At 30.0% G+C, this 11947-nt stretch overlaps 1 protein-coding gene across 1 annotated transcript; it reads left to right on the forward strand.

Annotated features, from left to right (window-relative positions):
- The first annotated feature begins 5661 nt into the window (after window positions 1-5661).
- LOC104827260 (NAC transcription factor 29-like) lies at window positions 5662-7294 on the forward strand. Its single transcript, XM_010560405.1, has 3 exons — window positions 5662-5906; window positions 6041-6375; window positions 6575-7294. Exons 1-3 carry the CDS (start codon window positions 5738-5740, stop codon window positions 7109-7111), a joined length of 1041 nt encoding a protein of 346 aa, XP_010558707.1. The 5' UTR covers window positions 5662-5737; the 3' UTR covers window positions 7112-7294.
- The last annotated feature ends 4653 nt before the right edge of the window (window positions 7295-11947 follow it).

The following is an 11947-nucleotide window of genomic DNA, read 5'->3' on the forward strand; positions in this document are numbered from 1 at the left end:
GTATAATAATATCATTAGATAAGAGTTGCTTATATTGTCTCTCTTTCATGGTTGTGATTCCCGTTTTGTTTATTTTTTCCCCTTCATACGAGCTCGGAACGTGAAAAGATCGAATAAATCCATGTCATGGATGATGGTTTTATGTTGATAAACCATTGTCATGCATGCATCCATATTCTGTCACTACCAAAGTCTATTTCCAATGTGCCATTTGTCAGAATCTTGTAATACTTGGAATGATACGCCAAGAGGTTTTTTTGTTATTATGTAAACAAAATCAATGGGAAGTTTAATTACGAGGTGGAGTTTGACCGGTCAAAGAAAGGAGAGTCATCTGATTTGTGACAACTCACACGCCCATCCTCTCCACGTCACGTCGCGTTTGGGTTCAGTCCCATAATTTTGAATATTTTTTTATATCAACATAGTGATGGTATCCTACAACCTGATCATATTGTTATCTAAAAAACTTTATAAAAAAAATATTTCCGGAATAGAGTACAGATCTCTGAGTCTGTATAATATGAAATCTAATTTTTTTAGGGACTGATTTTTTCGATAAAAAGCTATTTTTTTTTTAATAGAATTCTCAATGCTTCAGTTTTATTAAAAAAGTATGTGAACGGACCGTTTTCTTCCTATGGGACCTTAGATTGAAGATAATATTGAAATAGTGAACAAGTTCTTTCTATTCAAGATTGTGGGTTCGATTTTTTCTGATGTTAAACTTTTTCCTAACCAGCCAGTTTTTTAGCTAGTTTACCTTCTCGGCGTAGCTTATCGGTTGGTAAGCATGGACATGAGGGTTTACTATCCGCAATGCCATTTAAGTCCGATCTAGGAGATTGTAAGGCAGTGCGGGATCCGGTCTAAAATATTGTAGGACGGGTTACCAAACGTTAACAAAAAAAAAATTATCAAAATATAGATTTCAGATGTATTGTCAAGACTTTCATTTCATGCACTCGCGCTCAAATACTTTATCATAGAAAATCTTGGAAAATTTTATAGATTCTCTATTTTTTGTTCTTCAAAAAATCATTGCAAGTAAAAAAGCATAAGATGCCAATTGGTGAGTGACTGCAAAAGCGACGAGCGTTGGAATTTTAGCTGAACAAGTAAACCTTCGTTAGTTTCCTACTACACTAAGGACCACACTTAATTTAATAATATATATACACATATATTATCTAATTATAAAACGGTCCTATCAATAAAATAGATATGGTAACCAACTCGAAATTATTACAAAGTAGTAAAGTACGTATTGCAGTTTTGGCATATGGATATACAGATACAGCCATGTATATCCCGGCTCTATGTTTATGTGTATGTAGATGTTTGTATCTTTGTGTAAATATATAAAAGAATTACTTTTACATACCATGGTTTGTCCAATCAGATTATTGCAATCTGACCAAATTATCATCTAAACATAGATTTAATTGTAGTTTATCAAACGAATATTACATATATATATATATATATATGATTTAAAAGTGCACTAAAATTGATTTCTAGATTAGAAAATATCCAAAAACATATAGAATGCGTGTACCAGTTGGGGAAATAAAGAGGAGAAAAGTGAAAAATTCAAAGTACCATTCCTAAATTACGTAAAGAGACCACAACTAAATAGCACTCTCTCTCATGCCTTGAACCAAAAAAAAGGGAAGGAACTAAGAAAAGGGCTACAAAAATATAATAAAACTCCAAATGATAAATATAGTGATATACATGTAAATATAACAATAATGCATACACGTATTTAAATTTATATATATATATATATGTGTGTGTGTGTGCTAAATGTTTGTATCTGAAATAAGTTTGATATCTTTTTTCTTTATTTACATTAATTCAGCACTAAACATCCCTTTGAAACAAATGGCCAATTGGAAGATTAAGTTTTAAACAATAATGATAAAATTATTATAAGAATTACAATGGTTTATATCTATCAAGATAGTGTGTGTATATATATATATACATATAACTATTTTGATTATACTACAATCTTGATTTCATTTGGACAGGCATAATTCAAATTCTTATGTCACTGATATTTTTAAAAAAAAATTGAGAAATAATTATAGATATTGTTGTGGATAATATCAAACTTGGGAATATGGAGGAACCCAACCCATATTCTTTTGGTGTATGTTCTCCTTTACATAGTTTGTCTTTATCATCCTCTTTTTTTCTTTTCTTCCTTTTTCCTTTTTTTATAGTTGCCATTTTTACATCTTCCATAATAAGGTCCATCTTTTTTTTTTCAGCATTCCCCAAAAAAATATTTATTCTTATGAAATTATGTAGATTTCACACACACATACATACATACATATATATATATATATATATTCAAATAATTTCGTAACATGGGACGTTACGCCTTTTTTCCGTTAGACAAAGTAAGGGGTATTTTTTAGGGATTTTTTGTATATAAAATTTTAAAATAATTTATAAAAGAATGTAATATGATCAAGTTCACTTTATTGAATTTTATTAGATATTGATATATAAGATGAAAATATTAAAAAAATGGGATTTTGTGGATTAAAAAGTGGTAAGCAACCATAATTTTTTTAAATGTTATAAAAGTAATCCAGAAATTCTAGTGTTGTTTCAACATGCATTACCAATATAATATTTAAAACACCTTTATTTTAACATTTGCATCAATATCATGTCTTCCAATTTCTTAACACGTAGATCCATCGTAATTGCTCCTTTCATTTCAGCTCGAATTCAAGATTTTCAAATATAATATGCATATTATACGATTGTTAGGTTGACAATTTATTTCAATTATATATATATATGTTCCATTTTCCACGTTATTTTACTGTGACAACCGTGAACCGGAGAAAAAAAAATGTTGCTTTCATCCTTCGTGCCATTAATTATATTTTAATTTAATAAAACAATATAAACTATTAAAAATGCGAGGCAATTAGTTGACATTACTGTTCAAATCAATTAACGAATGTAACAAGTTATTTTTCCTTGACTTTTTCTACATATCTAAATAAATATACAAGATATGATTAATTTTGGAGATTTGATTGTATCACTCACCCCGTTCTATGTTTAACTATATAGTCTATTATTATAACTCATGATCCGAATTACTATTATTTTTATAATTCTTACCAATCAAAAGTCACACGTGTGACTGTGCACGTTGACTTGTACAAATTTCCCCGTTAACTTATATGTCAATGTTTTAATCAATTATTTATAAAATTGTCTTTACAGTTTTGAGATACGAAGACTTTTTTTGGCTATTTTACTTAATTAAGTTTAATTAATCCAATAATACGTGAACAGAAAAACATATTATATTATCCAAAGCAAACCACAAATTTAGTCATATTTTTCTTCGGATTTTAGATTTTGAAAAGATTTGTCTCGTAACATGTGTACAAGTAATTATTTATTTGTTACGCGTGCATGTGCATATAAATATATAATCATATTTGTTACGCATATATGTATATGTTTTGTAGTTTTCTTAATCAGAATAATCAATGCTCACAAAATGATAAACACATATATTTTCTATTAGATAAAGTGAAATTAGTCAAACCAAAAACACTCAAAGATAGTTCATACATAATAGAATTCAACAACTATAGACAATAATTTTTAACGTAATTAAAATTAATCATATATATGAAATATTTTAATTCATAAATATATGAAATCGAATGTAACCCGCGTGTTATATCATCAACTTTTTTGTTTTCTTCTTCCAATAATGACACATTCACGAATTAGGATGTTACAGCTTTCATGTTTTTTGGTATTGCATTTCAAAGTATTTAAAGTATTATAATAAAACAAGGATACTAACAACAGCCAATAACAAGTCATGGAAATAAAGAAGAAATCATCAACAGAAGGGGTATTTTCGGTATATCAGGAAGCGTGTGGATTGCGTGTGTGAATGCCTCCGTGGCATGTCATTATCCTTTTAGAAATTATAAACTTTATATTATTTCTGATTTAAATAATTTCATACGTTCGTACAAAAAATAATAATATAATATACGTGTGGTGTGTGGGGGTTTTAACTTTTAAGTATTCCACGTTTGCTCTCTTCGAAGAAAAAGAAATTAAATTAAGACTAATTAATCGGTTGTTTCATAAGACGAAACACGCAATTAAAAATTAAACAATTCTGGTAACATTATAATATTTAACACTTAATTAGCCACGATTACAGATCATCTTATTAAGTCTTATCTGTTTTAACCCAATCACAAATTAATTTCATTTATTTTTACTCGAAGAATATACGTCGAAGTCAACATCTTAAAGACGTCAATATTCTCACGGCAGCTGCAGAGTAATAAAATATTTAAACATAGTGGTTATATATATATATATATACTCCTATATATTTGTAAAAATTAAAATCTAAAAACCGTAAAGGAACTCGTAAAAATGGAAACCACAAATACAGTATAAATGACAAAAATTTTAAGGCATTAAAAAATCATGTATGATATTTAAGTGTAAATTATATATGTTTGCTTTTTATGGAATATGAAATGCAATGGAGGTACGTAGACGAGTTGCCCAAAAATCGTGTTTACATGATTTTTATAAGAACGTCGTCCTTATCTATAGAATTTCATTTCCATGTTTGTCCATGCAACCCAATTATCATACTGTACGTAAGATAATTAGTATCTCTATTTAGATTATTGGAAATTATAATTGATTAAGCGTAAGAGATGCACGCATTTACGTAACGATCCATGATTCAAGTAGTTGCTTATTTATTATAACGAATAAGATAGCAAAATTATTTTTGACAAAAAAAAGATAGTAAAATTATTGTAATTTTAACTACTGTGAAAGATAATTAATATAAAGCGTAGAATAGATAAAAATCTATCATATATATATATAATTAGTATATTAAAATTAAATTGGAGTTGAATAAATATGTGGTTTATTCATTTGGATTCTTGCGATCGTTTATAAACGTAATACGGTAATAGGTTTAAGACTATATTTGTGTTGAAAATAAAATATATAATTGGGGTGGTGATGCTTTGGGTATGATGAGCCGCCGAAGATGGGCTGACGTGGAGATGGCAGAGACAAAAACTGAAACTAACCAATCAAATGTAATCTCCGAGAATCCAGCTGTCTTTTCTGGGGCCCACTTTTCCAACTAAACTAACCTTCATTAATAAAAAGAAAAAAAAACTTGTGTTCATACTTTGGGATATCCCGTACGATCCCCACACAATCTGAATCCTTTTACCGATAGCTTCGTTATGAAAAATATATTAATTTAAAATTAAACCTATACTTGATATTCCGGTATGTATCCCTATATGTATTTACAGTACATATGTATACACATGAATCATGCGCCATGGTATATATATATACACACACACAACACAAACACTGTTCATAGAACATGCCCAAGTCCGCTGACGACATATGTTAGTCTCTCGCGATAAAATTCAATGATGAACCGATTTCCTCTTTTTTTTTTAAAAAAATAATAATAATTCTCATCTGTTATGAACCCATTTAATTTATTTTTGTCCACACTAAACGACAAAAACTCGCGAACCATAAATTGGCCACCAGGCCTTCTCTCCCGAAAAATTCCAATCCTTTGATAACTCCTTTCGTCTCGTTGTTTGACATATCAAAGACTATTTCTCTTCTTATCCATTATTGTTTCTTCGACCAAAAAAAGAAAATGATAAGGAAAGATCCAAGATCGAACTTACCTCCGGGATTCCGGTTTCATCCGACAGACGAAGAACTCATTCTCCACTACCTGAGGAAGAAGGTCTTGTCTTCTCCAATTCTCGTTCCCATCATCGCCGACGTCGATATCTACAAATCTGATCCCTGGGATTTGCCTGGTACAGCTCTTCTTCTTCTTCTTCATCATACATATACACACACATATACATACAGCTTCACTTTTATTTAGGAAAGCTAGCTAGGGCTTATTTCTTCTTGATGGTGTCTTTCTTGTCAATTGTTGCATCTGCAGCCAAGGCTCCCTTCGGAGAAAAAGAGTGGTACTTCTTCAGTCCGAGGGACAGGAAATACCCGAACGGAGCTCGCCCGAACAGGGCGGCGGCTTCCGGGTACTGGAAAGCCACCGGGACCGATAAAACGATCGAGGCGGCTAACGATCTAGGGTTTCCAGAGAAGGTGGGAGTGAAGAAGGCGCTTGTCTTTTACAGAGGAAAGCCTCCAAAGGGTGTCAAGACCAATTGGATCATGCACGAATACCGCCTCTCCGAAAATCTCTCTCCCAAAACCAGCGGTAGCAATATCGGCGGTGATCCAAATGTGAAAAAATCTCATGACGTTTCCATGAGGGTGAGTTTTGAATTGATGGTTTTCGAAATTAATATGTTTAAGATCTATCATCAAATATAAAATTTCGGGTTCTTTATATGCCAATAACCGAACCGGTACATATAAACCGGTGAATTTTGTGTTTAACCAATCGTACTTACTTCTCTTTTTACGATTTGACCCCAATACTTTTTTTAACTCTCTGTTCTTTGCGCTTCAGCTGGACGATTGGGTCCTTTGTCGGATCTACAAGAAATCCCAAGCTTCATCTTCATCCTCACCAGTGACAATCGATCAAGAACAAGTTGAGGAAAGAGAAGCGTTCATAACCCGAGAGACATTTTCGCCGAAATTAACCTTTCCACATATGGCCAATGAACATACCCTCAAGCCCCAGAGATCTTGTTCTTTCTCCAACTTGTTGGACAACACCGGAGATTTTTCGTTCCTCGCCAATTTTCTCGAGGAGAACCCGGAAAATCACGCCGAGTTTGAGTTCCCTTTGATGTTTGGCTCATCGGATTTCGATTACGGAGACGATTACTTGGATCAGAAGTTACCTCGATTGACCTCTCCTCCTCCCGAGAAGTTCTCGGGTGACAACAAGCGACAAAGGTCGGATTTTGTCGAAGAAACGATGAGCACTTCGAAGAAAACGATGAACACTCGCAGTTACAACAATACAATGGACGAATTTGATCATAGTTTTCTGAACCAGCACTTGTTGTTGAGTCCTCACCTTAAATTCCAAGGGTGATCTCAGAGAACCTCTGTTTCCCGCACTCGCAAGGTTAAAAAACCGAATCGAAAGGGGAAAGATAGTACAATAAAAAGAATTAGGGACACATTAAATGATTTGAAAACTTTAGGGGTCAATATGTAAAAAGGATCAAAATATTGTGGAGGAACGCGGAATAAAAGAAATAGTTTTGTTGTCATATGTCGAAAAGTCTATTTTTTCCGCAGTTCGATTCTGAAGTCATTATTTTAATGGAAAATCGTTAACTAAATAAAATATAGTTTTAATATATATATATATATATATATATATATATCATATTTTATCTGAGCATCTATATTGAAAATTAATGGGTTTCATGTTGGAATAACGATATCCCAAATACCTGAATCGGTATATGCCCACGATATTTTATTAAAAATGTACATAATATAGTCACAAATGTTGTGGGTACATATATTTTATATGCCCATGAAAAATCAGTAAGACAAGGAACAAAATCGAGACCATTATTGTATAATGAAGTACCGAAGATTATTACAAACGGAATAATTTGGTCCACATATTATTTTTAGTGGTGTGTCATAAATCCACGTGGATATTATTTTGATTTCCAGATTATATAAAAAAAATTGTATTTATTTTGCTTTTGCAATTAATTTAAGAAGAGTTGGAAACTTTAAATTCACCGCGGAACTTCGAATATCGTCAATGGGCCTTTAATGGCCCAAATAGGCCCAAATAAGCCCATACTAAACAAGTAAGGAAGGCGAATGAATCAAACCTACCTTTGCTAGATGCGTGTGATAGACCCGGTTTGATCAAATTGTGAACCGGTTTAGACCCATTTTGGGGATCTCATTGGTTAAGTGAAGTGGCCATAACATTAAGATACGATATAAATTATTATCAATTAAAATGTTTTTTGTCACAATATTCCTCGAAAAGGAATTTTTTCTATATTTTCCGCCTTTTTGGTGAAATTTGATTCTTTTATTCTTCTTTTTTATCCGTGAATTATTAGAGAATCGTTTGAAATTAACGTATAGAATAAAGCAACACAGTGTTTGTCCACAAAAATTAGGACATATAAACAAATATATATGCCTGCCAATGTTAAAAAAATATATATGTTTATTTTATTTCAAAATAAAAAAAAATTATTCAATCAGATTCGTAAAAAAAAATCATTGAAAACATTTATAAATCCGCAATCAAACGACAACATCAAACTCGATTATTCACAATGATTGCATAAATTAATTTCATTAAATGCCTATTCTATATATTATATAACTTTAGTCGCATGAGATTACTATCTTTATGATCTCATAAAATTGAAAAATAACTTCATTTTGTTTCTACAGGTAATTTGTACAATCAATTTCGTTAGAAGATTTTTTTTAAGGATTATGGATCCACTATTAAATACATTAAACTCATGTTCATAATGATTACATAAATTTAATTGAAGTGAAGAGGAAAAATTAATATAACATAGGAAAAAGAAAAATGATTACCAATAACGCATAAATATCATTAAGCTCTCATATTAGGTGAGGTGATGTGACACTTGCCTACAACCATGCAACGTCTCAAGTAAACTGTGGCGTACATACATACATACATACATACATACATACATACATACATACATACATACATACATACATACATACATACATACATACATACATACATACATACATACATACATACATACATACATACATACATACATACATACATACATACATACATACATACATACATAATGTGTGTAATTTATAAATATGCCAACAAATCGTGTAAGGAAAGAGTTAGGCAACTTGACTTTTTAATTAGCAAACTCAATTCCTAATTCATAAGAGATAATCATATATATTAAATAAATAGATTAAAAATGTTATCTTTTATTTCGATGTGACATATCACTACCCGAATCTTCTAATGAATATATAGATATCGATAGTAAAATACATTCCAATGATGGATTGTTGTGTGTGTGTGTATATATATAATCGATTTATCCGTACCTTCAGTTCTCATTAAATTATTTAATTTATCTGCTTATCAATTCATTATTTATATATCACTCTTTTTTCTGTTCTTTAGATGATTTTATTGCGTAATTTATAAATATGCCAACAAATCGTGTAAGGAAAGAGTTAGGCAACTTGACTTTTTAATTAGCAAACTCAATTCCTAATTCATAAGAGATAATCATATATATTAAATAAATAGATTAAAAATGTTATCTTTTATTTCGATGTGACATATCACTACCCGAATCTTCTAATGAATATATAGATATCGATAGTAAAATACATTCCAATGATGGATTGTTGTGTGTGTGTGTATATATATAATCGATTTATCCGTACCTTCAGTTCTCATTAAATTATTTAATTTATCTGCTTATCAATTCATTATTTATATATCACTCTTTTTTCTGTTCTTTAGATGATTTTATTGCTCGAAACCAAAAATATATATTTCTTTTTAAAAATATTTTTTTTGTTTGTCAAATTTTTTAAAAATATTTTAGTGTATATTTAGTAGCAAATCGATATTTCTAAGGCGTAATATTACATAGATTTTAGATAACGATTGCATCTTAACTTCTTGCAGCTACAACAATCTGTCTCAGACTATGAAACAAATAATTTAAGGTTTATATTTTATTGAGCTATATTTTGGACTATAGTTATAGAGCTGGTCCACTTGATTCCTACCCTATTTTAAAATTAGCGCGATTAACTTATACGAATTCCAATACATATATAAATGTATGGATGCATATATACATATATCCGTGTATATACACGCACGCATGAAGTGGTGATGGTAGCCATGACGGAGCGAGGGTTGAATGACATCACGCACTAGCAGTTTGCAACATGTAACCCATATACACATATAATATACCAATAACATATATACATATATACATATATATATATATATATATCTATGTGATACGTACATATGAAAACAACGCTTACTAAGAATAAAAGATATTTAGCGATCCAAGAGTCTCAAAATTATCGGTGCAAACGAGATTTTCTAAGCGAACAAAAAAGAGTATATTTACATGTAATTTAGTGCATAATATATATTATATATCACCACATGGTATTGATATATTATGCATTTTTTTTGTTGAAGATATATTATGCATTTTGGAGTTGACGGTAAGTTAGATATTGTTTTCAGATTCAAAATTTCTTTTTGTATATCCAATTTTAGATAATTTAGTGATATGATAACATATAAAATATGTTATTACTGTGAGTTCAAATCCAAACGTGTAGAGGGACATTTACATGAACTTCTCCGATTTTCTGGAAGTTATAGTTGGGTCAAACTCTTGGTAAACTTTCGGATTATAAAAAAAATTATTTTAACGTGTCAATTTTTTTATGACAAAAATATAATAAAAATTATACTATTATAACAAAATCTTAATTATTATACAATGATTCCTTCCGTTCCGATAAATGATTTCTGACTCCAAAAATTTTATAATAACTAGACATCCAAAGGTTGCGGTGAAATCCACGTGGGCCAATGAGATGCGTAGCAAGGAAGGCACTGATGACGCGAAAAATGACGTCATCCGAGGTCATCCAATTATGCGGCTCCTTCGCTTTGCAGTCTCGCCTTGAGAGAGGCAAAGTACACTTTCTTACGCTATACCCGCACGCATTTTATTATTTCCTCCTATCAATTGTGGGGTCCACGCGCCAAATACTATAAAAGATAATTTTCTGGAAATTTATTCGTGGTTAATTAATTAGAAAGAGTACTTATTTATTTATTTATTCCTGATTTCATTCCATATCTTATGGTCCACCTTACATTATTTTAATTCGGTCTGATACATTTTATAATCGGTTTAGCTATACTTATCCCATTTTTCTCAAATATATATATATATATATTACGACATGATGGTGAATATTTAATAATTTCGATCTAAGATATAAAATGTCCAAAATTAACCAATGACTATTAAACTAAAATTCAATTAATTAGGTATATCTTAATTAGTAGCATTTAGTTTAGGGACAATAATTATTTAATATCCTTTGGAAATACTGAGTTTCATATTAATGAAATTGATATGTTATGCATTTTGATTTCATTTCATGAATGTGAATATTATTGATAAATATCTTAATTATATACTTTTTGGTAGGTCTAACACAACAAAAGATTGAAATGAAATAAACATGGTCATACAGTATTAAACAGAAGTCCATTGTTAACTACTATTGTAAAATGTCTAAATCAAGTCAGCCGTATAATGCGACTATATATTAACCAAAATAATTTGCGTTTTTTGGACTAAGAATTTAAAACTGATAATTTATTTAGGTATATTTAGAATTCGAAATCTTAAAATATTTTTGGACTCTAATAATTTAAATGCTTATCCTTTATTTAGGTGACATATTTATAATTGTCAAAATAAAATAAAAAAGGCTTTTGAAATTCAATGCTATATGAAATCAAAAGTCGGCAAGTGAGGACATTAAACAAATTTAGAATTATTGTTTAAAAATGTTTGATCAATTTTTTTTTTCAGAAGATGACAAGCTGTCGACAATTTAATAAATTTTGGGGGCACAGCAGACCAAAAAATATAATAATATAAATATGTATTTGTTAAAATATTCATTATTTTATTTTAATTGCAACGATTATTTAGATTCCCGTGTTGTTGAGACAATAATTGGGTACAAATATTAACATACCTTAAAATTGATAGTGAATCATTTAGTGAATATATATATATATATATATATATATATATATATATATATATAGCTTTTGGTTGAATACATACAT

Source organism: Tarenaya hassleriana, unplaced genomic scaffold (assembly GCF_000463585.1).
Source record: "Tarenaya hassleriana unplaced genomic scaffold, ASM46358v1 Cleome5, whole genome shotgun sequence".
NCBI classification, from domain to species: domain Eukaryota; kingdom Viridiplantae; phylum Streptophyta; class Magnoliopsida; order Brassicales; family Cleomaceae; genus Tarenaya; species Tarenaya hassleriana.

Excerpts from the sequence above, each read along its gene's own strand:
- LOC104827260 (XM_010560405.1), top strand. The coding sequence starts at position 5,738 with ATGATAAGGAAAGATCCAAGATCGAACTTACCTCCGGGATTCCGGTTT. Across the intron at positions 5,907-6,040 it reads TGATCCCTGGGATTTGCCTG|CCAAGGCTCCCTTCGGAGAA; the intron begins GTACAGCTCTTC and ends TTGCATCTGCAG. Across the intron at positions 6,376-6,574 it reads CTCATGACGTTTCCATGAGG|CTGGACGATTGGGTCCTTTG; the intron begins GTGAGTTTTGAA and ends TTTGCGCTTCAG.